Source organism: Vipera ursinii (genome assembly GCF_947247035.1).
Source record: "Vipera ursinii genome assembly, chromosome: 3".
NCBI classification, from domain to species: Eukaryota; Metazoa; Chordata; class Lepidosauria; order Squamata; family Viperidae; genus Vipera; species Vipera ursinii.
In genome coordinates this window covers 51,896,804-51,923,271 of record NC_139516.1, presented here as the reverse complement: position 1 = coordinate 51,923,271, position 26,468 = coordinate 51,896,804, and the positions used below count along the sequence as shown (strand labels likewise).

Here is a 26,468-nt window from a genome sequence, read left to right as displayed (position 1 = left end):
TATTAATAGAAGGCAAGAAAATACTTTTGGTTGGATTATATGCTCCTAATCAACAGCAAGGAGAATTTTATAAACTATTACATAGCAAGATTACATAGCAAGTGGGATTACAAATCTTGTATTTTTATGAGAGACTGGAATGGCGTTTTGGACATACAATTGTACAAAAGAGGCTTTTTTTGAAGTACGCCAAGTCATGCTAGATTGCCTAAATCACAGGTCTGCAACCCGCGGCTCCAGAGCCACATGCGGCTCTTTTAGCCATCTCCTGCGGCTCCCAGTCCTCTGCCATGTGCAGTCCAAAAAAAAAAGTGGGACTAAAAAAGTTCAAATAATCAATTCAAATATGCAGGGTAGGTGCATATCTCGCCTTGGCTCCATTCTTCAGTCAAACCCTGTTCTGCGCACATGTGCACACATTTTATGCGGCTCCCAGTTTTTCCTTTTGTGAGGGAACCGGTTCTGAGTGGCTCTTTCACTGTTTCAGGTTGCTGACCCCTGGCCTAAATCATTTTTTGAGATGAAGGATGACTTGGAATTGAGAGATGTTTGGAGAGAAAGAAACTTGCAAGAAAAAGACTTAACTTTTTTCTCTGATAGGCATCAATCCCTATCCAGGATTGATTTTGTATTAACTACCAATGATTTTTTTTCTAGGATTAAGAAGATTAAGATATGTCCAAGAACTATATCTGTTCATAGTCCAGTATGGTTGGAAATAGAAAAAGACAATGGAGACAGATGGTCTTGGCGACTAAATGAAAATTTGTTTAGATATCAGGAAAATGTGGAAGAGTGTAAAAAACAGATGATAGAATTTTTTAAAATGAATATGTATACGGGTACTTCTATTGAGATGGTTTGGGATGCAAGTAAAGCTTATATGAGAAGAGTGAATATATCTGAATAATACCGTATTTTCCGGCATATAAGACGACCCGGCGTATAAGACAACCCCCTACTTTTAAGAAGTTTTTCAAGGTTTTTTGTCTTATACGCCGGAAAATACTTACATGCCCTGCCCTCCCTGTCCATCGCAGAGAAGGCGAAGGCCCGACTGGCCCCACCGGCCCTCCCGCTGCTCCCGCGCTTCTGCCGGCCCCCGAGGCGCGGTGTTTTCCGGGCCCCTCCTGCTTCCTCCCCCAGGACTTGAACTTCTCCCATTCGGCGCAGGGCGGGGCAGCTCCGCCCGCAGCCTCTTTTTCATGTGCCGCTTCCCTCTCACCATCGGCCGAGGCGCGCTCGGCCCGGGCTCCCGGTCCCTCTTCCCGGCCGGCTTCCCGCCCTGCCCCTCATGGAGCTGGACTGGGCGTGCAGCCTCTCAGTGTGGCTGCTTTTCCTGGGCAGCCTGGCGGTGCGGCTCCTGCGCTCGGACCTGTTGCTGAGCCGGCGGCTGCTGCTGCGCGTGGGGCTGCTGGCCGTCCTGCAGGCACTGGGCCGTCCTGCCGCTGCCCCTCAGCGCCGCACTCACGGCGGCTGCCTGCTGGCTCGTCTCGGCCAGAACCGCCCGGCGGAAGCGCATCCCCGCGGGGGGGAGAGCGGTGCCGGTGCCGGCGGGCGCGAGGCCCTCCCCATGGGCAGCGGCAGGACGGCCCAGCACCTGCAGGATGGCCAGCAGCCCCACACTCAGCAGCAGCCGCCGGCTCAGCAACAGGTCTGAGAGGGAAGTGGCACATGAAAAAGAGGCTGCGGGCGGAGCTGCCCTGCCCTGCGCTGAATGGGAGAAGTTCAAGGCCTGGGGGGGAAGCAGGAGGGGCACCGGCCGTGGTGGGGTGGCGGCTGCCCTCCGGCGCTGCCTGCCGCCCGGGAAACGCTGCGCCTCGGGGGCCGGGAGAAGTGCAGGAGCAGCGGGAGGGCCGGTGGGGCCAGTCGGGCCTTCGCCTCCTCTGCGACGGACAAGAGCCGACGGGCAGCGCCGCCTTCACGTGGGGAGAGCCGCCCGACGCTCCCGCCCAGCCGTGTCCCGGAGCCGCGCCAGAGATAGCTCGGTTGCGCGGGGCGGCCCGGCTTTGCAAGAACAGGGACGCTCGACTGATTTGTTTTTTTTTCGGCGTATAAGACGACCCCCCAACTTTTGAGAAGATTTTCATGGGTTAAAAAGTCATCTTATACGCCGGAAAATATGGTAAATACAGACGTAAATTGGAATTTAGGCGAAAAGAATTAGAGGAGGAAATTAAGAGAAAAGAAAAGGCTTTAATCTCGAATCCATCTGATGGGAAGATCAAAGAGGCAATTACTTTACTAAGAGGCCAGTTTGATATGTTGGTGGCAGATCAAGTGGCAACTAATTTACGGTATGCTAAACATAACACCTTTTGTAATGCCAATAAGCCGGGTAGGTGGTTAGCGTACTTGTTAAGGAAGAAACAAAGGGCACGTAATATACAGTAGATAGAATAGAGTACAAGGGTAAAGTAGTACATCAGCAGAATCTTATTAAAAAGGCTTTTGTTGATTTTTATTCTAAGTTGTATGATAGAGATAAGATTCTAGATATAGATATATATCTGCAGGAAGTTAATATTCCTGTTCTTACACAAGAACAAAGGGAAGGGATGAATCAATTGATAAATGATGAAGAAATTATTTTAGCAATTAAGCAATTAAAGGTGGGTAAAGCACCAGGAACAGATGGTTTGACTGCCGTCTATTATAAAAATTTACAGTCAGAAATGGTGGAACCTTTAAGAGAATTGTTTAGGACAATTCAATTGGGAGGAGAAGTGCCTCCATCGTGGAAAACAGCTTTTATTTTGTTGATTCCGAAGGAAGACCAAGATGCTACCCAAGCCAAAAATTATAGACCAATATCGCTTTTAAATACTGATTATAAGATATTTGCAAAAATTTTAGCAAATAGATTAATGAAGGTAATGCAGCAAGTGATTCATAGTGATCAAACTGGATTTATAAGTGGTAGACAAATGAAGAATAATGTGAGACATATTGTAGATTTATTGGAATTTTTGGATAGAAATAACCAGGTCTCTGCAGTGCTGATCTTTTTGGATGCTGAAAAAGCCTTTGATCAATTGGATTGGCAATTTTTAGTCAAAGCATTGGAGAAAATGGAATTTGGGGAAAAATTTTTACAACCTATTAGAGCAATATATCAGAAGCAAACAGCTCGAATAATAGTTAATAGTAGTTTGACAGAAACATGTAATATTGAAAAGGGTACAAGACAGGTGTGTCCGTTGTCACCTTTGCTGTTTGTTTTAACACTGGAAATATTATTGATTAAAATACAAGACTCAAATAAAATTAAGGGAATTAAAATAAGAGATCAGGATTATAGATTGAGAGCGTTTGCGGATGACCTGGTTATTACAGTAAGTCAACCGACTTACTCAGTTGTAGAGTTGATGGAGATAATAACGTCATATGGGAAGTTTCTGGATTTAAGATAAATATACAAAAAACTAAAATATTGTCTAAAAATATGACTATAGAACAAAAGGTTGTTTTAGAAGAGTTAACGGGATTTGAAATAGTTAAAAAGACTAAATATTTGGGGGGTTACCTTTCAGCTTCAAATGTGAAGTTATATAAGAATAATTATGAATTGTTATGGTCAAAAACACAAAAAGAGTTAGATGGTTGGAAAAAGTTACAACTATCCTTATTGGGAAGAATTGCAGCAGTAAAAATGAATGTTTTGCCAAAAATTTTATTTTTGTTTCAAATGATGTTGTTGTTAGTTGCGAAGTCGTGTCCGACCCATCGCGACCCTATGGACAACGTTCCTCCAGGCTTTCCTGTCCTCTACCATCTTCTGGAGTCCATTTAAGCTCACGCCTACTGCTTCAGTAACTCCATCCAGCTACCTCATTCTCTGTCGTCCCCTTCTTCTATTGCCCTCAATCTAAAAAGCAGAGACATCACCCTGTCAACAAAAGTGCGTATAGTCAAGGCTATGGTCTTCCCAGTTGCAATGTATGACAGTGAAAGTTGGACCATAAGAAAGGCTGAGCGCCAAAGAATTGAGGCCTTTGAACTATGGTGCTGGAGAAGACTCCTGCGAGTCCCTTGGACTGCAAGGCGATCAAACCGGTCAGTCCTAGAGGAGATCAACCCTGACTGCTCTTTAGAAGGCCAGATCCTGAAGTTGAAACTCAAATACTTTGGCCACCTAATGAGAAGGAAGGACTCACTGGAGAAGAGCCTAATGCTGGGAAAGATTGAGGGATTCAAATGATACCTATACTTAAAAAGGATTTAAATTTGGAGGAGTGGCAGAAAGGTATTAATAAATTTGTTTGGGCAGGGAAAAAGCCACGAGTCAAATTTAAGATAATGCAAGATATACGTGAAAGAGGTGGTCTTAAAATGCCCAATTTTAAATTATATTATGAGGCTGCTGCTTTATCATCAATAAGTGATTGGTTTAATTTAACACAAGGGAGATTATTAAATCTTGAGGGTTATGATTTTTTATTTGGTTGGCATGCATATTTATTGTATGATAAGAAGGTGGATAATGTGTCTAAGATACATATATTAAGGTATGCTCTGTTGCGAGTATGGAAAAAATATAGACATAAGTTAAATTATAAGATACCAATTTGGGCAATACCTAAACATGCAATAGAAAATATAAATGTTGGATTTAAACATGATGAGACCACATCTAAAGAAATTTTAAGGTTAGAAAGGAATGTATGGCAATTAAAGCCATATAATATTTTAAAAGAAGAAAAGATTGTGCAAACCTGGTTTCAGTATGGGCAGTTACAAGCAAGATGGAAAGAAGATCAGAAAGTTGGCTTTTCGATAACTGATGGAAATTTGGTAAAACAAATTAGAGATCAAGGTCAAGCACATATAAGAAGGATATATAATGCATTGATAGAAATTGATTCAGAAATGGAACTTGTTAAAGATTGTATGATAAAGTGGGCCCAGAATTTTCAGGAGGTTATAACAATGGATACTTGGGAAAAGATCTGGGTTAGAAATGTAAAATTTACACAGGCCCAAAATTTAAGAGAGAATTTTTATAAAATGTTTTATAGGTGGCACTTAGACCCTAAAAAACTAGCAAGTATGTATCCGAACTGCCAGCCCAAATGTTGGAGGTGTGGATGTGAGGATGCAACATATTTTCACATATGGTGGACTTGTAAAAAAGTCAAAGCTTTTTGGATTAAAATCTGGTGGAATATGCAGAAGATATTTAAGAAAAAAATAAGGTTTTCTCCGCAGTTGTTTTTGTTGGGTATTATTACAGACTTTACTGTTATAGATGCTAAATTGATGTTGAACTTAATTACGGCAGCAAGACTTTTAGTAGCGCAATATTGGAAGAAGGAGGAACTGCCGACTATAGAAGTGTGGACTTTGAAAGTTTCTAATTTGGCAGAAATGGCAAAGATTTCAGCATATTTGAAAGAACAATCGCAACAGAGATATATTGTGGAATGGAGAAGATGGATTGAATATATTCAGAATAAATATGGGACTAAAAAGTTTCATTTAGCATTTGAATAAGTAGTGGTTTTGTATGACGTATTATTAGTTATTTGTTATTTGTTAGTAATATAGTTATGACTATGGAGAGTTAAAGTGCGATAGAATTTAATGTTTTATTTTTGTTGTTAGCATATTTTAGCTTAGGTTTGTGAGTTTATACCCTGTATTCAGCTCTGGGAAGTCGGGGAGGGGAAGGGGGATGGTTGGGGGAGGGGGGGAGGGAGTTTTTTTTCTATTTAAAAAATGTATTGTAAAACTTTTCAATAAAAAAAGATAAATCTTCCAATATTATATACTTACGTTTTTTTGCTATCCCTCACATGAAAACAATCTATAATTCTTGATGTCTTGATAAATTTGGAATATTAGGAGTTTAATAATTAATAATTTAGTTAATAAGCAGCATTTGCTCTAAAGTCATGTTGACAATCCTATGAGTTTTCAAAACAGGAAATTAAAAAGACAAACAGACAAGAAAGAAAAGGTTTAAGAAAAAAAAATCAAGAAAGAAAAAAGATGTGCAAAAGGAAAAGGAAAAAAAAGTAAATTAAATAGAAAAACTTTCTTTGGTACTGGTGTCAATAAAAAAGTAACATCAAACTCTTACTCTTAGGTTAATATTTTTCTACATTATTTCTACAACCCCTTGTAGTTCTAATCATCAAATCTCCAAATCAGCATTTCTTTCAGTTTCTTGCAAAAATAAAATAAAATAAATCCAACTGAATTGACTCTTAAACAAGGTGATCCCAACATTTTATAATGTACGGTGGAAAAGTCTGATGGCCTCAGGCAATTTAATAGAAGGAGCCCCAGAGACGGAGCCCAAGTGCCTACCTGTATCCCTCCAATGCAGGCACTGATAATGGCATGGTAATCTTCTGCAGAACAGAGGGGACAGGCTTCAGCCGACTCCCACAGGAAATGGAAAGTGCATCCATCACAGGTTCCATCAGGACACTTGCTATTTTGAAATTTTAAGAAACATCTTAAGTAGAACCAAATAAAGACACCCTTGTGCAGAGAACGGATCAAGAACTAGCTGTTGAAGGTTTCAGCAAAGGTAATTTTCCAGCCCTACCATCAGGTATCCCTTAAACTAGCTGCTAATGCTGCCCAGAAGAGTTGGGAATTCTGGACGTTGCAGCTCCTTTCTGTCAGGGAAAGTAATTAGTACTTCCCTATCAGAGGGCGATGGTGAACATCAGGTAAAAATAAAACCGAGGCATAGTCTACTGTATATAAAACTTTAATCAGGAAGCAAAGAAAAGCTCCTAGCTGCCTACATCTTCTCATCAGACAGAATGCAAAGAGGGGGGAAAAATAAAGTACAGTGAGAAAACTTTTGTAGACATGCGCAGTTCTAGGCATGAAACCATAACATGGCTGGACATGTGACAATCACCTTGGTTACATTGATAAGATTACTATGCAGCTGGCAGAAACACAGAGTGAGACGTGCGGAGCTGACAAACAGAAAAAAAACCCGCAGTGACACTTTCTGTCTTGAGGACACCAGATTAAAGGAAGTTAACCAATGATCAACATCATACCTCATGTACAGTTTAGGTAAGAGTTGCTGAATTTCAAAGCAGTTTAATCTGAACATTCTGATATATTTTATTGTCAAAGCATTTTTAGAAGCTCTTTTAAAAACTATAGCTACTGTGAAGAATACAGCACACCTTCTATATATAGTGTTGGAAATAGTTTGGGAGAGATCAAGTTGGTAAATGTGAATAAAGAAACTGGATCTAAGATTGTATACTGCCAAACTAGATATGCAACTTCAGCTCCAGAAACAGGAAAAACTTCTGTCTAAGATCCTGGAGAGCTACTAGCGCTCACTGTTGACAGTATTAAGTTAAACTAAACGAACCAATTGTCTGAATCACTACAAGGCTATAGTCTGCTGTTAACTGTAGAAATTCTCTTAGTTGTACAACACTTTTTGAGGCTCATTCTTAAAGAATAACTTCAGAAGCTAGCTGAGCACTGTAATATTAAGAAATCCCACACTTCCAAGCAATTTTTTTAAGTACAGGGAAGTTCCTTAAATTTTATAAAAGCATTACACTTGGCACTTCAGACAATATTTTATCTGCCTGAAGCAGAGGAAGGAGAGGAAAACATAACATCTCAGTCTCTTGACATTACCTTGGTAAAGAGAGAATTCCAAACTCAATTTTTAGGGGATCACATCTCAGCCTAATGGTAGTTGCTCTTCCATCATGGCATGTCTGGGTCACATCCTTGGATCTGCAGTTCAGAAAAGTCATTATCTTAAGAAAATCTAAACTAGGGTTCCCTAAAATCTGAGGGAACACCTGCTGCCAGCATCAAGTTCCCTTCGTCCAGTGCGCTCCCACAGGGAGGGTCTGCTCAGGGTGCCACCGGTAAGAGATTGCCGGCGGGTAACAACCAGGGATAGGGCCTTCTCTGTGGGGGCACCTGCCCTTTGGAACCAGCTGCCAGTGGAGCTGAGGACTGCCCCCGACCTCCGTTCGTTCCGCCGGGGCCTGAAGACCTGGCTCTTCAAGCTCTCTGGCCCAGGCTGAGGACTAATTTATTTTAATTGGGGTTTTATTTATACAGGGATAAATTTAATCTTTTTTAAATTTGGTTTTTAACTTTTGTATTTTTGGTTTTTAATTACCCTGTAAACCGCCCTGAGTCCCTCGGGAAAGGGCGGTATATAAATGTAATAAAATAAATAAATAAATAAAATGGTCAATATTAATCCCCCGCAATATCCAAGGGTTCAGTGATCAGCTCCTCTTCCTCATTCCCTCTCCTCCTCCTCCTCTGACTCAAGCAGAGTAGGCATTTCTTATAGAATTGTACAACTTTAGTTCCATATGCATAATTTGGGGCAGTCACTACCCTCTCATTGTCAGTAAAAATACGAAGAATACAGAGAAAATAACATTGCCAGTTCGTGAAATCACAAATCAGCTACCAGCCTTGGCTACCTCACTTTGTCAAATGCAGATAATTCAGCACTAGCAGCAATACAGCACTTTCTGCTATATTATTTCTAATCACGTTCTGGTTTGGAAAGTAAGATTTCACAAGGGATAAATTTGCCAAATTTCTCCAAGATGCTGAAATATTGCCAGGAATTTTTTTTCAGAAAAATACCATTTTCTCTCCACAAAAAATGGGGTTAAAACCTGACCATACCTTGTTTGGCAGTTCTTTAGCTTACCTATAAAAGAATATCACATCAGGTAAGTGCTCATATTCAGCTGGGAAATAATCAGCACGAGAAGTTATGTTGTCCAGAGTAGGTTTTGTTGTTACTCCTAGAGATCAAATCCCAATCAATAAGAATACCACCACATAAGATAGAGAATACGTTTTAAGGATAAATACATTTTGTTCCCCAAAATATATTAAGGTAAAGGTTTTCTGCATCAGAAGGTAAATCCCATGTTGTATTAATTACTGTAATTGATACATACATTTGTTTTGTCCATAGCTGATTTATTTCCCACAGTATATCGTGTAGCTAATAATATGTGACCTGTCTTTGGCTACTTATCTGCCAGTTCCAAAATTTGTAGTATATTTCACAATAAAGGTCACATACTATTAGCTATATGATGCAGTCTAAAAAAAGGAAGAAGCAGCGTTTTGTGTGCGTGCGTGTGTAAAGCATGATGAATGGTATGAGCCACAACTTTGCTTTTATGAGGAGAACTAAAGTGAAAAAGTGCCAAGAGGTACAGGCATATGTAACCTTATGGTGACTTGGAGGAAAGAGCCGATACCCACAATGAGCAGGATGGTGGGCCCAAGTGTGGGAATGGCTCTACTATGAGTGTGGCCAAAATACTGTATTCTGGGTTCCCCCCCACCTCTCTGAATTTGAGAGGAGATTTTCTTTGTTATTCAAAAAAATAAACATTAATAGTTAGAGACTGTGTCACAATTTTAATTAACTGTGTTTGGAGAGAAGCCTGGGCAGTGGCAAAAAGGGAATTAGCGAGCCTCAAGAATTTGTGAAGGAAAAATTCTGCAAAGAATTGTGGAGAGGTGATGGACACCTGGAGCTTTTTTTAAAAGGAAAAAAGGATCCTCCCACCTAATATTTTCTATAGAATGATTTTGTTCTTCTGTGCCATTGATTAAAGTGATTCTGCCAATACTGGGTCAGGATTTGGTTCAGTACTATGAAGATCACCATCTGGCAACTGCTTTTGATTTCTGTTCAGTAAACAGGCTAACATTTTCAATGGCTCTCACCCACAAAGGTATCTGCCAGGTTCACAGGCTGAGAAGAGACCATGGTTTTGTAACCCCTCACGTCAGAAGGAATCATGATGGACTGGCATACATAGGATGAAGTTGACTTGGAGAACTCAGTGTCTTTGCCCAAAATATGAGTATCTGTGACATTATCTATGCAGAGAGCAGTCTTCTTTCCCTTCAAGAAAAAACAAAAAGAGAGACTCGATAGCAACCATGTCTCTTATGGCTATTAAAAAGTGAGATGTTATTTTTGAAATATTGTACAGGTAGTCCTCAAGTTACAACCATTCATTTAGTGACTGTTTTAAGTTACAACGGCACTGGAAAAAAGTGGCTTATGACTTACGACTGTTTTTATGACTTTTGACCATTGCAGCATTCCCATAGTCATGTGATCAAAATTTGGATGTGTGCCAAGTGGCATGTATTTATGATAGCTACAGTGTCCCCAGGTCATGTGATCCTTTTGTGATCATCCAACAAGCAAAGTCAATGGGGAAACCAGATTCGCTTAACAACCACGATACTCTTAACAACTGAAGTGATTCATTTAACAACTGTGGGAGGAAAGGCCGTAAAATGGGGCAAAACGCATTTAACTGTCTTGCTTAGTGATGGAAATTTTGGGCTCAATTGTGATCGCAAGCTGAGGACGACATGTAATCATAAAAAAAATCTATGGTCATTGTGCTGCAAAATTGGGGTTCAAAAGATGTACAGGGAAGGAGACTCGTGGACAAACACATTTCTCAGTTCAAGAACTCCACCTTCATGCATTAAGTGGTGCTGTCCAAAGGAGGGTCCCTATTGCATTTGCTTCAATACAATACAAATTAATGCTTTTTTTAAAAAAAAAAAAAACTGTCTTCCAGCTTTTCAAAGTTTTGTTTCTTCTGCAAAAGAGGCTTTTTTTGTCATTAGTGGTTTAGAATTTATTTCCAATTTATTATTATAAATAAATAAATAAATAAATAAATTATGAAATAGTAAAAAAATGCTGGTATTATTTTTTCTGCTAATACCATCTTTCTGACACTCTCTGTGGCCAAACGTTTTGCCTACGCTTCCTGATCTGACATCCTCACCCACCACCCTTGCACTGGGAGGCATTCTGTTTTAGATTAAACTGAAGAACTATGGGAAGTCAATGAGGATGCAGATGTGATCATGCAATAAAATACAAGACTCTTGCAACCCCTGTTTCACCTCAGCCTTGGCAACCTTAAGATGTGTGGACTTCAACTCCCAGAATTCCCTAGCCAGCATGGCTAGCAGGATAATTCTGGGAACTGAGAAGTTGCCAAGGTTGAGAAACATTGCTCTAAGTCAGGAGTGTCAAACTGCCAGCCCGCAGGCCAGATGCGTCACACCAAAACTACACCCACCCCACTGCCGGCAATGGGAAAAAAAGTTGTGATATGTCGTGACACGTCATGTGACGTCGCAAGTTTGACACCCATGCTCTAAGTGGACAAACTACGCTACGGTATCTCCAATGCTTCCATTGCTGTTTGCTTCATGAAAATACACATATACTTACATAATTTCCACATAGACTGATGTTGAAATGATGAAAGTACTTCAGGCCTTTTGAAGTAAAGCTTGGCCCTCCTAATAGGGAGGTGCTGTTAGCCAGTCTGGAGAAGTTATACTCCAGAGTCCTATCCTTCATGCTGATTGAAAAGTGACAGTCATTGTAACACAGAGAATGTATCTAAAGGAAAAAAGAAAACACATCCCAGCAGAAGAATTTAGAAACTGTTGACTTTGTCAGCAATAATAGGACACTCAAGTGTCACTGAAATGTCTAATACCAGCTCCTGAATCCCTCAGCGTCCTGCTCAGACAAGCATTGCTTGCCCAAACAACATGGATGATTATAGAAAACAGAACATCGGAGAGGAAGAACTTAACAGCTCTTGTGCTATTTCCGTTTTAGCAGGAAGTATCCACTTTTTCTGAAAGAATGTAATTTTATTTGTATTAAAGAAAATCTACAATGATTCAATAAAACAAAAATACACAAAATTTATTTGATGATTTGTGGAAGATGAAGTTAAATCTAATTTTCTTCCAAACTATTTATCATGCAATTCTTACAGATAGCATTTTACTCTTCTCTCTGAAAGACTGCGTTCATGGATTGAGCAACCAATTTAGCACATTTGATTATTGCTCATTGCCTATCTAGGGCCACAAAAGCAGTATGAGGGGTTTTGTTGTTTTTTTTAAAAAAAGATCACAATGATTTAATAACAGGATCAACATTTCAGATTCAGAATATTCTATAAATTTATTGCCAACTGAGAGATTGCACCACGTTCAGCACTGTATGCTAGAAGAAAGGAAAGACTACATTTTCAAAGAATATTCTGCTCTTTGTGTATGCACAGTATACAACTGAAAAAGTAGCTCAGGTAGTATGGTTCTGAGGATCCTACTACTGTTGAGCAAACAGAATAGTTATTTTTGCTTAAGGCAAGTTTTGTTTGCTATTTTATGCACTGAACTTTGCACTTGGCACTCCAGCACCCACAGGGCCTTATCTCTCACAAATACCATCTTGTGTCATGAGGATACAAAAAGTAAATGGCTAAAATCTTGCTTGCGCCCCAAAATTTTACAAGACCTGGAACGAAAAAGCTAAAATCTCCAATGAGTTTGGACTTTTAAAGTTAATTTTCATTATGTATTGAGCTTCTGTTCACTCTTGCAAAATCATGCAATGGCACATGCAAAGGGTATGTATGTATGTATGTATGTATGTATGCATGTATGTATGTATTTATTTATCAAATATATATATAGCTACCCATCTCACCAAAAGTAAATCTGGCAAATGCACAAAGATTGCTATCCCTGACTTGGCTCTTTGGGATATTAATGCTGACCATTCATTCAAAGTTACAGTGGCACTTAAAGTGACTTATGACCATTTTTCACACTTGCCGTTGCAGCATCCCCATGGCCATGTGATCAAAATTCAATTCATGGAATGGGATCATCCTTTGTAGCTTCTGACAAGCAAAGTCAATGGGGAAGTCAGATTCACTTACTGTGTTACTAATTTAACAACTATTGTGATTCACTTAACAAATGTGGCAAGAAAGGTCATAAAATTGGGCAAAACTCACTTAACAAATGTCTCATTTACCAATAGAAATTTTGGGCTCAATTGTCATAAGTTGAGGACACTTTTACAGTATTTCTTTAAAATGTCATATTTATGTAATAAAATAGTAGATAGCTAATTTGGCCATCTGGAAAATTGTCAAAAGCATAGGATAGTATTTTCTCTATGTTATGCTGCAAGCTCCTTCATTATAACTGAAAAGACCCATCATTTCCTGATTCAATAGGTAGCAATTAGAAAGAAAGAAAAGAAGTTTCCACTCTAATGTGCATTGGGACATATTGACTGGAGACAGAATGCAGCTGCTGACATTCTTAAAACTCATCTCTTCTCAGTGAATCTTGTTAAAGACACTTTCTGAGAGTTGTGTTGGGAGAAGAATCATGCTTGGTTTTGAGGAGATGTTAAGAATCTGACAAATTGCTACTTTCTGGCAATATATCTGAACCTAATATTTTATTAGGATGTATTGCTCTGATATTGCTTTCATTATTTTAAGTGACAACCCTTTGTCGTTTCCAATATTTGCACTCCTCACATTGCACTTTTGTTCAAATAATGATGTATGTCCAGCTGTCACAGTACAGAAGTTATGAACAGTAAAGAGGACAATATAATACCTTATTATTTTTTGTGCCAGGGCCACAAGGGATGCAAGCTTGATTTCCATAAGGTTGGTGAGCTTTCAGGTAAGTGTTTAATGGACATGGAGAACAACCACCAGATGTTTTGTCAATGTAGTGCCCATGGGGGCAGGAAGTACAGGATGAGCCAGAGGTTTCCAAAGCGCACTGTCGGCAATAAGAAGCTACACCGTCTATGACATTGGTCACATTAATGGAGTACAATCTGGCAACATCATTTGTGTATTTTCTTCCCTGGAAGAAAATATAGAGTGTCACAAATGCCTTGGAATAGCAAAAGTAATCAGTTATAGAGAAGGCAGGACAATTGCAGGAAATGGTGGGCAAAGTCCGAAATTTAATGACCTCTATTTCTAAGAATAAACCTAATTTTTGATGAGGCTCATCCCCTAAAAGGATATTTGAAGAACTAGTAAAAAACAGATTTCTCAATCTTTACCGCTTCGTTGTATGCTGTCCTCTGGAAGGCCCATGTGAAACTCGTGGTAGCATTCTTCTCAACAATGTATGTATAGGATTGTTTTCCCTTGGAGCCAATCCAGGTTTCTACAGGGGAATTGGTTCTAGAATTCATACCCTATCAAAGATGAAATGGCATAAATCTATGAATAAACAATATACCTAAATAACTCTTGGTTTTAGATGCTGAATAGTAACTTACCACCATAAAATAAAGTTCACAATTCACACTGCAGATGGTTTCAAAGACAAAAGTGATTTCTGCTACCTTCTTATTTTCAGAATCTTCCATAACTGATTGTGGTGGACTGCAAATGAATAAGCAGAACTCATAAATTGCAGAAATAGCTATAAATCAGGGGTTTCAAGCTGGTGGCCAACGGGCCAGATGCGTCATGCACAGGCCATGCCCACCCTGGCTCCACAAAGGCAAAAAAGTCATGTTACGTCGCAATAAATCACATGACACAATCTTTAACACCCACACTATAGATGAAACATCTCAATTATTGCTGCTTACTTCAGTAACTAGGTAATCAGAATATCAACTTTAGAAACTAGGTAATCAGAATATCTACATTCAGTGGTGGGATTCAAATACCTGAACAACTGGTTTTCTGTGTGGAAGCATCTTCCGGGAATCTGTTCTAAGCCTGGGCCTCTGTGGCCCAGAACGGACTTCCAGAAGTGGCGCCCACGCACTTCTGGTCAGCTGTTCTGGGCCTGGGAGGCCTCCCCAGCTCAGAATGGACTTCTGGAAGTGGCGCTCACGCACTTCTGGAAATCTGTTCTAGGCCTTATGAAAAAGGGATAGGGCTTCAGCTGGTTTGCCAAAGTCAACAAAAAAAAATAGCTACCAAACCAGTGTGAACCGGCTGAATCCTACCACTATCTACATTCCATTTCAAATATATTCAGAAGAAGATATTCCAATGGAATCATACTTCAATCATACAGATGCATTGTAAGTATGATTCAGTGTATAGCATACCAGTACAATCTATGCACATTTATTTGGTTGTGGCAAAACAATACAAATTGTGCCCAGTTTTAAAGATCACATTTTAAAATTCTGTTAAGAATCAGCTCAATCTTTCCTTCATTGTTTCCTTCTGCCATTTGTTATTTATCATTGTAAAGTAATGCAAGCAGAATACTGACTAGGAGATATTAAATTTGTTTATGCAGATTTCCTGATAACAGTACAGCAGGAATTTGCCACTGCATTCTTTTGGACCCTTTCTTTTGATTTTTCAGTTTAGCATACAATCTTTGTATTTCACAGTAATTTCCCATCCAAGTTCTAACCAGATTCAACCATGCTTAGCTTTCAAGCCCAAATATGGTTAGCCAAAAGCTGCTATTGACTGAAGCTTACCTAGAAATTAAGCACATTGCTTAGATTAATGCTTTATCTGCACTTCCCACTTACCTATTGCACCTGCTCACACTGCTTTACCTAATAATGCATTTCCAATAAATAGTTTAATTTGGACTAGTAACCTCACCTGAAGCCAGGAATCACTAATGTTAAAATCATGAAATCATTGTCAGAAGCTCCTGCACCTGTGTAGATGTAGTCACCAGCCACTTCCCACCCTGAAAATAAAAATCAAGAGTTAACCACATATATTTGAAGAAAGATTATTATTTCCATTATGTAATCTCATATTTAATGTGTGCATTCCCTTCACAGAAACACAAGGAATCGATTGCTTTGAACTTATTCCCATCCACTCCCTAGCATTTTTAAACTAATTTCTCTAGAAGCATTTGGATCACAATTTGAGAAGTTTTCCAGGGATCAGGGCTGCTATTAGCTGGGGAATTCTGGAGGTTGGAATCTCAACAAATCTGGAACGAAGAACTCAGATCATTGAAAGCTGTGATAACATAGCAATGGAGTAGAGGTTAGTTGAGAATTGCATATTAAAGGGGCTCCCAGGAGGAAAATAAAGAACTGAAGATGTCTCCATGAAAGTGGAGCTGACAACTGCAGTGAAAAACGAAGAGCCCCTGAATAGACCCACTCTTCGGAACCTCTCCAAACAAGGGGAAGACAGGAAGTTTCCCACATATGCTTCAGATAGCTGCTCTTTCCAAGGAGAATGAAGAACAACAATCTCCAACTGCACATCAACTACTTTTAAATGATTAGAAACCTTTGGAACAACAATTCTGAGTCTGCCTTCAATTCTGAACAGAAGAAAATTTTAATCATGTTTGCAGCTTAAGAATTCAAAGTATGTGAAATTAAGAGCAAAAAGCTAAATAAGATTCTGAGCTTAAAAAGCTATAAATGGACTAAGGATCCAGATGAAATTGGAACAGTGTAACTTTTATAATAAAATTTTGGAATTATAAAGAACACACAGCTTCTCATGAGAATTAGATTCTGATTTTGTTTTTGTAAGATATAATGAAGTTAAGTAATTCATAATTTCAAAAAGTGGACACTAGAGGGACTAAAGTTTTTAGGTAAAGATTTACTAGCCTGTAAAATGTAAAATGATGCAAAACATAACAATGAAAATACAGGAGACTTTTGAATAATAAAATCAGAAAAGACTAGCCACAATATCAACATTATTGATAATGATGTCTTCTTCTATAGACAGACTATGTCCAAAAGTTGTTATGTACAGATGTAGAACAATTTTAATTTGACTAGAGATGGTTTCAAAAGTGGATTTACAACTGACAAACCAAGAGAATGACTTTGAAAAGGAAGTTTTCAAACAGAAAGAGGTTTTCTAGATAAGAGATGAGATATAAGATGAAGAGGCAATGGTTTGTAACCTGAAAGTGGATGAAGTGCCACTAAATTTGTTTATATTTGTAGTGATGATTGAAAGTCATTTATATATTTCTTTTTCCCTGATTGTATTCTTACTTTTCTCTTTTCCTTGCAATAAAACTAAAAACGGAAAAATCAGGAGATTTAGAGATGCTGATTTCTGAGGTAGTCATTCAACTCCTGTACTATTTTATTTTCATCATAGAAACACATGGTTAGAAGGGACTTTGGAAATTTTTTTTCTCTAACCCTAAGGCTGTTGTAAGTAATTGTAATCTTTAATAAAATTACTATAAAAAATAAAATATCCATTCCCATAAGAGTAAATAACAAGTCCAGGGTAGGTTCGTGAACAGTCTGGTGGTGCAATTTAATAAAGACACAAAGCACAACTAGGGCCTCTTGCCTTATTCAAATGCATTAGGTAAAAATACACATTGGGAGGATACCTGCCATTCTCTTATATTCAAAACTGATTCCACTGAGGACTGTAGTCTCCATATTAGCTGGCAGAGTGTTCCACCATTTATATTCAAAGCCTACCGCAGGCTCAGTGCCAACTGGGCAATTGATGCAACCTGAGAACCAAATTAAAAGAAGAAGAAAAAAAAACACCAAACACACATACAGTCAGTAAAAAAATTACTACTGCTACTGACAGTCTTTAATTGGTGCTGTGGTTAACAGCACTTTCTGAAACAGTGGTAAATATAGTACAGCTGTGATGGTAGCAGCCTTTAAGAAGGTCCACTAAATCAATGTTTGTCAGACTTGGCAACTTTCAAGACATGCAGACTTTTTAACTCCCAGAATTTGAGACATGCTGGCTATGGAATTCTGGTAGCTGAAGGCCACATGTCCTAAAGTTGTCAAGTTTGAGAATCACTCTGGCTTAGTTTTCTTTTGTAATATCTTGAAATTTTTCATGAAAGTAGGCAGCGCTTTTTCAGACATATAACTTGTAGAGAAGTCACAATGACCTTTTAATGGTTTCTTGTTGTTGAAATTTCATTTGTTTTAATGGAGGAAATTGTTGTACAGGGAGTAATTCTTCATGTTCCAAATTAGTCAGGTATATCAAGGTCAAGAATAAATCAGTAACGCCCTCAGTAAATCATCGCTAAAATTCTTGACAGAAAGATAGCTTTGTTCATTTAGCTCTTTCTTCTTTTCCTGCTTTATGGATGGTTCACCAAAAAAAACCACCTGTATTATACTGGAAAGCACACAATTTGGGGCACCATACTGGAGAAGGTTCATTTAAGTACACCAAGGAATCACCTCCTCACCAGTATTATTTAGAGTCCCATAGCCCTGTTGCCTTTAGAAAGAGCAATGAATAAGGCAGACATGTCAAACACAAGGCCCGTGGGCCAGATGCGGCCCGCGAAGTGGTTTCATGTGGCCCGCGAAGCCATCCTGGAAACAGTGAGGGAACGGCCCCCACTGCCTTGGCCCTGGCCCAGAGACCCTCCTTCTGCCAGAGACCCTCGGATCTGTCCGACTCCTGCCCAGGCCCCCACAGGCACCCTTGATGCAAACGATGTAGAGCTGGCCATGCCCATCCAGTAGGCCATATGCACTCTAGCCACGCCCACCCAGTAGGCCACGCCCACCCAGGCCATACCCACCCGGCCCCCTGAGGGCAACCGCAATGCTGATTCGGCCCTCAATGAAATTGAGTTTGACACCCCTGGAATAAGGGGAAAAAAGAGAAGAAAAGCTCCCACAATAAAAGACCAAATTCTCTTTTCTGAATCCAGGAAGTGCCCAGTTCATGCTTTATAGAGGCGGTTTTCAGTGATCAGAGCATGGTGCCAGTTTAAACTTTTTGGAGAACCTCGTTTGTGTGAGTTTATATCTAATTCAGAAGGGGGGGAAACAGAATAGCATTACCAGTCCCATTTGAGTAAGTTCCATACGGGCAAGGTTTGCAGGTGCTGGCATTTGTCTTGAAAAAACCAGGATTGCAAGGGGGGCAGAGCATCTTTACCCCCGATGGAGGTAATTTCACTGCCTTGGGGACGTCCTCATTGCAGATCTTTGGCTCAGCCCATTTATACATTAGCTGTGTCTGTGAAGATAAAGCTATCACTCATTCATCCATTCATTCATATATAAAACATTTTACAGCACCTTTATGCGCAAAAGAATTTATAATTGTCACTTCTTATACAGTAGTATAAACTATTTCATGTTATCCAGATACTTTGGTTCACAATTCCAGGACTCCCTTGTTGCTGGTCATATTAACTGTGGCTAATGGGAGTTGAAGTCTAAATTATCCAAAAAGCAGGGTATCATATATCTACAGTATGCAATGCATACAGTCTACAATAATTTAGAGGTTGTTGAACTATAACTTCCAGGGTTAACTTGCATGGTCAATGAGAACAATTTTCACAGGTATATCATGGTATACTCTATCTCCCCAAATATACACAAAAATACAAATACGTATGAACAAAAAAAGGACCACAGACTGAACTGGGACTTGTATGCCAAAACCTAGAAGCAAAGTCAAAAAAAGGGGCAGAGCCATGATCAAAATGGCATTTGGTTCAATTTGATTTAATAAATTAAATAAAAAAATTATGTATCATTCATCATGATTACTGTTCATACAAATAATAATCCTTCCTTCCTACCACATATATTTAATATTTTCCCCCTTCTCTCAGATAACATAATTCAATCAAGCTACAGAAAGAGAAGGGATTTTGTTGGCTACCTCCAAGAATTTTAGGTACAGCCCATTGAAGTCCCAAATTCAATACTCGTGGAACAGGGAACTGAACAAATATTCTGACTCCCCTTAAAGCTAAATAAACAATGGCTATGTGGGATGTGTTAACCAATCCCTATCTGTTTCAGGTCTTGGTAATCATTCTGATTATTAAGTATCTACAAGGAAGTGCTTGCAATTACCACATTGTTTATATGTATATGACATTTCGCAGCAGAAACATTTCGAATAATGCTGACCATCAAGGCTGTGCTTCAAAAGACCCCCAAAAGAGCATCCCAGTACTGTATGGAATTCTAGAAGTTGCATACCTCCCCGTTTGTATCACAGGCAGTGTGGATATAAAAATAATCCTTATCTGTACAGGCTGGGCGAGGCTTGCAGGAGGAAGAACCTGGTTCTTTATTGCAAAAGAAACAGCAATTAAATCCATGCAGATTTGAAAGACTCAGGACTATTTTCAGCAATAATATATATACTATATATATATATATATATATATATATATATATATATATATATATATATATATATATATATATATATATATATATATATATATATATATATATATATATATATATATGTTTTCTGAGGTTTTCGCGGGTGCCTGTATGTGGATCCTTGGTTTTTCGGGTTTTTCCCCGCGTAGAACTAAAGGTGTAGGTGCCTTTTTTAAACATAATCCCCACCCAATCAGCACACTTCCACTCACAGAACACACCCCCTCTGGCAGTTTAAAAAAGAAAAACAAACAGCCACATACTTCTCCCAGAAGAAGGAAGCAGAAACCACTAGCCTGATGATGACGGATGGGATTTCGTCGAAACGTTGCGCCTACACCTTTAGTTCTACGCGGGGAAAAACCCGAAAAACCAAGGATCCATATATATATATATATATATATATATATATATATATATATATACATACATACATATATACATATATACATATATACGGTATAGTATATTCATGTCAGGAATAATGAAACAGATGAGGTTGAGGCTACAAATCCTTGAACTTAAGTTTCAAATTAGTTGTCTCATAAGTTAAATTATTCCATACATGTACAAGTTAGCTCACACAGTTACACTGGAATTGAATCTGCTATCCTTTTCCGAAAAGATCTAGGATGTTTCCATCGAGAGGTCTCCTAGGGCCACCATGCCATATCTCAGAACCAGTTATAGAAAACAGCAGAATTTTGTATGGAATTATATTCACATTAAATTATGGGAATGGTGTGGAGTGAACATGTAATACAAGCCTTTTTAAAAGCACTCCCAAATTTAGAGGGTTTCAAAAATGCCAGTGGAAAAGATAAGTACAAATAAACAACCTTATAAAAATTGCAGACTCTGCTTAAATTTCTGATTCTCTGTCATCAAGGTTTCAAACAGGGCTGCACCAATTCATTGTAAAGGAGACTCTGATATGAAAAGTTTCTACTGTCTTTTAAGCAATATGGCAGGAAGAATTCAAAAATACAGGATTGTATATCCTAGTGTTTGTGTTAGCAAGAACACAGCATAAATATTTCAACTTCTGTTGTTGTTTTTTATCTGAACTTTGGAACTTTGAAAAGTGCCAGAGGAAGCAGAAAGGAACTAGTAAATCAGGTATGGTAAATTATTGCCTTCGGCCTCTTTGTTCCCTTTCTGTAGTCCCCCAAGACCACATTATCAAAATTCAGCAGCTAGATTTTCTACAATATTTCAAACACAAGAAGTAATTATAGGTTTGTTAAGTCTATAATTTCATTTTGCTCTTGTTGTTAAAATAAACCCAAGAACACTCCCCCATTCAAATTATTTAAAAGGGCCTCAAATCCTAGTCCTTCGTAACATCACTGCCATGATCTCTGTGACCCTCGACTGTTAGAAAACTAATTAGAAAAAAACACAGTTCCCTGTCTACCTTTGTGGCTGCTGCTGAATGAGTCAGTGTCAATAAAGTGTAGCTGAAACAAAATCTAGCATGCAATATTGTAGCATTTAGGACAAGGATATGACAAACACTGACAAAAATGGATTAGAAATATAAAAGAGAATGATACCTGATTTTCAATTTGTACAGAGCACATGCAGTGAAATTAAAGACCAAGAGGGGCCGATGTAAAATGACAATTTATACATCTAAACCTAACATGGCTGGAAATGTGGGATTACTTGACTAAGAAGTACAAAAAATCAACTACACATCAAAGAAATGGCTAGGGCATGCAATGTATTACCTGAATAATTTGCTGGCTCACACTGTTGGCAGGAAGTAGCTCCTTTGGAAGAAAACGAATTTGCTGGGCATTGCTGACAGAAGGAAGAACCAGATTTGGCTGTGTAGGTGCCTGCTTTACAAGGAAAGCATTCGGAAGTATAAGCCACACCTAGGGAACATGGAAAAAAAGATGGGGAAACATGTTTGCAGCAAGCAAGATAATCCTTTGACCACCCTCAGCAGCAACTTGTGCTATGAATTAGACTAGAGGTAGGCAACACCTTTCTGACCCATGGGACTAATTTTATACAGATAGCCAATCAATCAGTCAAACGAGGTCCCTCTCATAAAGTTTCATCTCCTATTTCCAAGTCGCCTCACCCATCTGTCACAATCTGTAGTCAAACTGTACACCTGCAATTGCGGTTGTGCCCTGACCACATCAAAACTCTCTGAAGAGAGAAAATATGGAATATAGATATGGTCAATTGAAGAAGTCTTCAAAATACTCATGTCACTCTGAATCATCTTCTTCTAGAACAGAATATGGTGAGTTTTGCTCTGTTCAAGGGGAGCAGGAAAGATATCTGAGCCTGTCACTAAACCTGGTCCTCTCATTTCATTAGATTAAGGGCAAGCACCAACAAAACACAGACCTGTAATCCCAATGTTTTTCACCAACACAGGCTTGGGGTTTTTGGACCAAACAGAGAAAGCCGTTGTTTTCCAATACAAGACATTGTTGCCACGACTCAGCTCCACCTATAAATATTAAAAAAAACCTAGTTTGAATGCCCAGATATGTACATTGAAATCCAGTGCTAGTTCCCAGTAGTTCGTATATTTTTTCTTCCTCAAGTTATTGCTAGCTACAGTTTTAAGTTTAAAAACATTGTATACTTACACTGTGTTTCTCCCACCCTTTCTCCGTAGTTTTCATCCATCGAGAGTCCTCCACAGTTGGTTGGCACTGGTCATTCTGAACCTACAATAAATGATGATGCAGATAAGGATGCAATTTCTGTCCACAGGAAAAGAGATTTATTGGATTCTCTACAGTCAACGCCCATTTATGGTAACACTATTAAATACAATTTGAACATATACTCTACATCAGATAATAGATGGAAATTTCTTTTACAAGTTGGTACAACTAATGATATTCCAGAGGTTGACTAATTTTTTTAAAACTGAGGTATCTTTCAAAGAATCCTGAAAATCCTGTGAAAAATGTACAGTTCCCCATGTCTATGGAGATTCTCAGTCATTCAGGTCATAGTTATCCCAAAGATGCTTTTTCACGAGGCAACTGTACTTTCTTGGGTTTTTTTGAAGACGTTTCGTTTCTCATCCAAGAAGCTCCTTCAGCTTCTTTCGCTTCTTGGATGAGAAGCGAAATGTCTTCAAAAAAAACCAAGATAGTCTAGTTGCCTCGTGAAAAAGCACCTTTGGGGTACAGTTCCCCAAGATCTTGTGCAAGAACACTGAGAAATAATATAACACCTGACCTACTATAAAACATACTTTAATATTAATATTAAATTAATTACGGTTTCCATTTTGGCACTTATAGCTCTGCCTCTAAAAATGTATATATTTAAGACTTTAAAGGTAAAGGTAAAGGTTCCCCCGCACATGCGTGCTAGTCGTTTCCGACTCTAGGGGCCGGTGCTCATCTCCGTTTCAAAGCCGAAGAGCCAGCGCTTGTCCGAGGATGTCTCCGTGGTCATGTGGCCGGCATGACTAGATGCCAAAGGCGCACGGAACGCTGTTACCTTCCCACCGGAGTGGTCCCTATTTTTCTACTTGCATTTTTACGTGCTTTCGAACTGCTAGGTTGGCAGAAGCTGGGACGAGTAACAGGCGCTCACTCTGCTACGCGGCACTCGGGATTCGACCCGCCAAACTGCCGACCTTCTGATCGACAAGCTCAGCATCCTAACCCACTGAGCCACCGCCTCCCTTCTTTACTTTACTTATACAATTATGTTGTTCTTGGCTACTAAAAAAATACAGACTCCTTAAAGTGTTCAAACTGATTCTACCACACCTAGAATATTTTATTTAGATTGTAACATTTGAGTTGGAATCTTTTAATGCCCATTTTATTGATCCATGGGGACCTTTTCTATTACTACTACTTTCTAACAATACCGTAATATAATACAATGGAGCCACCAATATTAATTAAAACAACACTTAAATGCATTTCAATATACTTTAGACATGCAAAGTCATCAAAGGACATTTTAAAGAACATGCCAGCAACAAGCCTTAGTGGTTCTGGACTAGAAGTAAATATTGGAAAAGTCTTCTTGGCTATAATATTATTATAGTTATGGAAGAAGAAGTACCAGAATAATGAAGTTGTTACTTCAAGAAGCACACAAAGCTATCACTTTGTTTTAAAAGCTCACCAGAACATGATGATTACCAAAATTCATCTGTGAGCAAATGCAGTTCAAGAAAGAAGGAATATCTGGAAAGTGTTAACAGACTACTGCAAAAGTGGACATAAAGTTTAGCTGTGTCTGACTTAAATAAAATAGAAACAGTTTTATTCAACCTGGGAGGAGATACCAGAACACATGGAACACAAATTCTGGAAAACAGTGGTTAAGTTTTGAAAGACAATCACATAATTGAAAATTTCTTTCATAATCTAGACAGAATCTTTTAACTGAAGTGTAAGAAACATACAAAGAATTCAAAGACGATGTTGCTATCTGGGTAGATGTAGTCAAAGGAGACGGTCCCAGATTGCTTGAGGTTAACAGCGTACATCAGAGTAGCTATGCACTCATCTGTGTTGGAGGCAATATAATCTCCCTTAGGAACCCATGTTGACCTGGAACAGAAGAAAGAGCCTTGCTGTTGTTAGAATACTACTGCACACCACCAGCAACAGGTATTCCCAAGACATTACAAGGGAAATTACATTTGGACCAAAGAAGTTACAAATTCAAATGCCAGATCTTGTTATTTCCACAGAAAATGGAATAATTTTTATGAATGATTAATTGTAATTTGTTTATATCAGGTTTAATTTGATCTTGAAAACAAGGTTATGTAACAAAAAAAGCTGCACCGACAGTAGTTGACTTATACCGGTATTATATTAATTTCATAATGAACAGCATATAACCTATACACTGTACTTAAAAGGTTTAGAGCAGCTGGCCTGAAGCTTAAAAGGGAAAAATGCTCTATTGGTGTGGCATCCACAGAGTTCTTGGGCTATAGAATTGATGCCCTGGGCATTCACCCAACTGAATCAAAAATAAAAGCAATCACAATGGCCCCAGCACCAAAGAATAAGGCTGAATTGCAGGCATTCTTGGGGTTAATAAATTTTTACCACGCATTCCTGCCACATAAGGCTGCAATAGCCGAACCACTACACAGATTACTTGACAAAAAGACAACGTGGGCCTGGAAGGAGGTTCATCGTGTTAGATGTTTTGTGCCAGCCATGGCAGTTACCCAAAAAGGTCATCAGATGGGAGCAAAGAGGCTTCTTTGCTTCCACTGGTGGGTCAGGGGTCCCCAGCCCCTGCATCCCCATTGGCGAGAGAGTTTTATGGTTAGGGAGGGGCTGAGACCCCCCATAAATACCTCTGCTCAAGGGGCTGCTCTTTTTGTAGTTCTATTTCTAGTCCAGTTATGCTATGCTAGCTTGCTCTCTGTTCTTTTGCTCTCTCTCTCACGCAGGCATGGATGCCTCCATGCCAAGTAATTCTTTCTCTCTAATCTATCGTTGAATAAAGCTTCATATGATTGCATCTCTGCGTTCTGCCTTTCACTTGGAAGCACCTTAACGATCCATCGACCTCGTGAGGCCATCTCACACATCGTAAGAGTTTTGAGACACTCAAGCAGTTGCTGATTAGTGACTCTACAGTAACACATTTCATTGAGGATAAACCAATCTGCATAGCGTGTGATGCATCCCCTTATGGGGTGGGCGCTGTAATCAGCCATCTGGAAGCTAATGGGGAACAGAAACCCATTGCATATTACTCCAGAACACTGTCTAGAGCAGAGAGGAATTATGCTCAAATTGATAAGGAAGCACTGGCAATTTTGGCAGGTGTTAAAAAATTTCACGATTATTTATATGGAAGAGAATTTACTATTTTCACAGATCACAAACCATTGCTAGGCCTATTTACATCTGACAGACAAACACCACAAATAATGTCCCCAAGGATGTTATGCTGGTCAATATTCCTCTCTGCATATTCATATAAAGTGGTTTACAGACCTGGTAAGGAGATGGGGCATGCAGACGCTTTAAGCAGATTGCCATTACCAGTAACAGAACCCGATCCTGCACCAGTAGGCCAAATCTTAGCTCTACAAGAACTCCCTGAATGCCCGCTCACAGCAAAGGACATTGCAGTGGGCACAACAAGTGATGCAGTGCTCAGCAGAGTGGCTATGTGGGTACAATTGGGCTGGCAGGAAAAAAATCCGGGACCACAATTTCAGGCATACTTTGTGAGAAGGAATGAAATGTCTTCACACAAAGGATGCCTTTTATGGGGCAACAGAGTGATAGTGCCAGACAAACTCAGGAATAGGGTCTTACGGAATCTGCATGAGGACCACCCAGGAATTGTGCACATGAAAGCCCTTGCCAGGAGTTATGTGTGGTGGCCTGGTCTGGATAAAGCCATTGAACAACAAGTTGCGGGATGCTATCAGTGTCAAAAATCCAGACCTGAGCAACCGCATACACCT

At 39.2% G+C, this 26,468-nt stretch overlaps 1 protein-coding gene across 2 annotated transcripts in view; it reads right to left on the bottom strand.

The window, feature by feature from the left end:
• ELAPOR1 (endosome-lysosome associated apoptosis and autophagy regulator 1) overlaps positions 1-24,576 on the bottom strand; it is a 38,445-nt gene extending 13,869 nt beyond the window's left edge. For both annotated transcript variants that reach the window (XR_014491925.1, XM_083357798.1), the window contains exons 1-16: positions 24,426-24,576; positions 22,630-22,710; positions 22,382-22,487; positions 21,745-21,894; positions 19,820-19,908; positions 18,659-18,836; positions 17,212-17,340; positions 15,474-15,564; positions 14,168-14,273; positions 13,946-14,083; positions 13,483-13,740; positions 11,270-11,443; positions 9,724-9,904; positions 8,684-8,780; positions 7,633-7,734; positions 6,313-6,439 (exon numbers count right to left, since the gene is read on the bottom strand). Coding sequence is in view for 1 of the 2 variants with exons in the window: in XM_083357798.1 (XP_083213924.1) it covers positions 6,313-6,439; positions 7,633-7,734; positions 8,684-8,780; positions 9,724-9,904; positions 11,270-11,443; positions 13,483-13,740; positions 13,946-14,083; positions 14,168-14,273; positions 15,474-15,564; positions 17,212-17,340; positions 18,659-18,836; positions 19,820-19,908; positions 21,745-21,894; positions 22,382-22,487; positions 22,630-22,710; positions 24,426-24,509 (2,091 nt within the window). In the remaining variant the exon portion in view is untranslated. The remainder of the gene's footprint in view (positions 1-6,312; positions 6,440-7,632; positions 7,735-8,683; positions 8,781-9,723; positions 9,905-11,269; positions 11,444-13,482; positions 13,741-13,945; positions 14,084-14,167; positions 14,274-15,473; positions 15,565-17,211; positions 17,341-18,658; positions 18,837-19,819; positions 19,909-21,744; positions 21,895-22,381; positions 22,488-22,629; positions 22,711-24,425) is intronic.
• Positions 24,577-26,468: the final 1,892 nt, after the last annotated feature.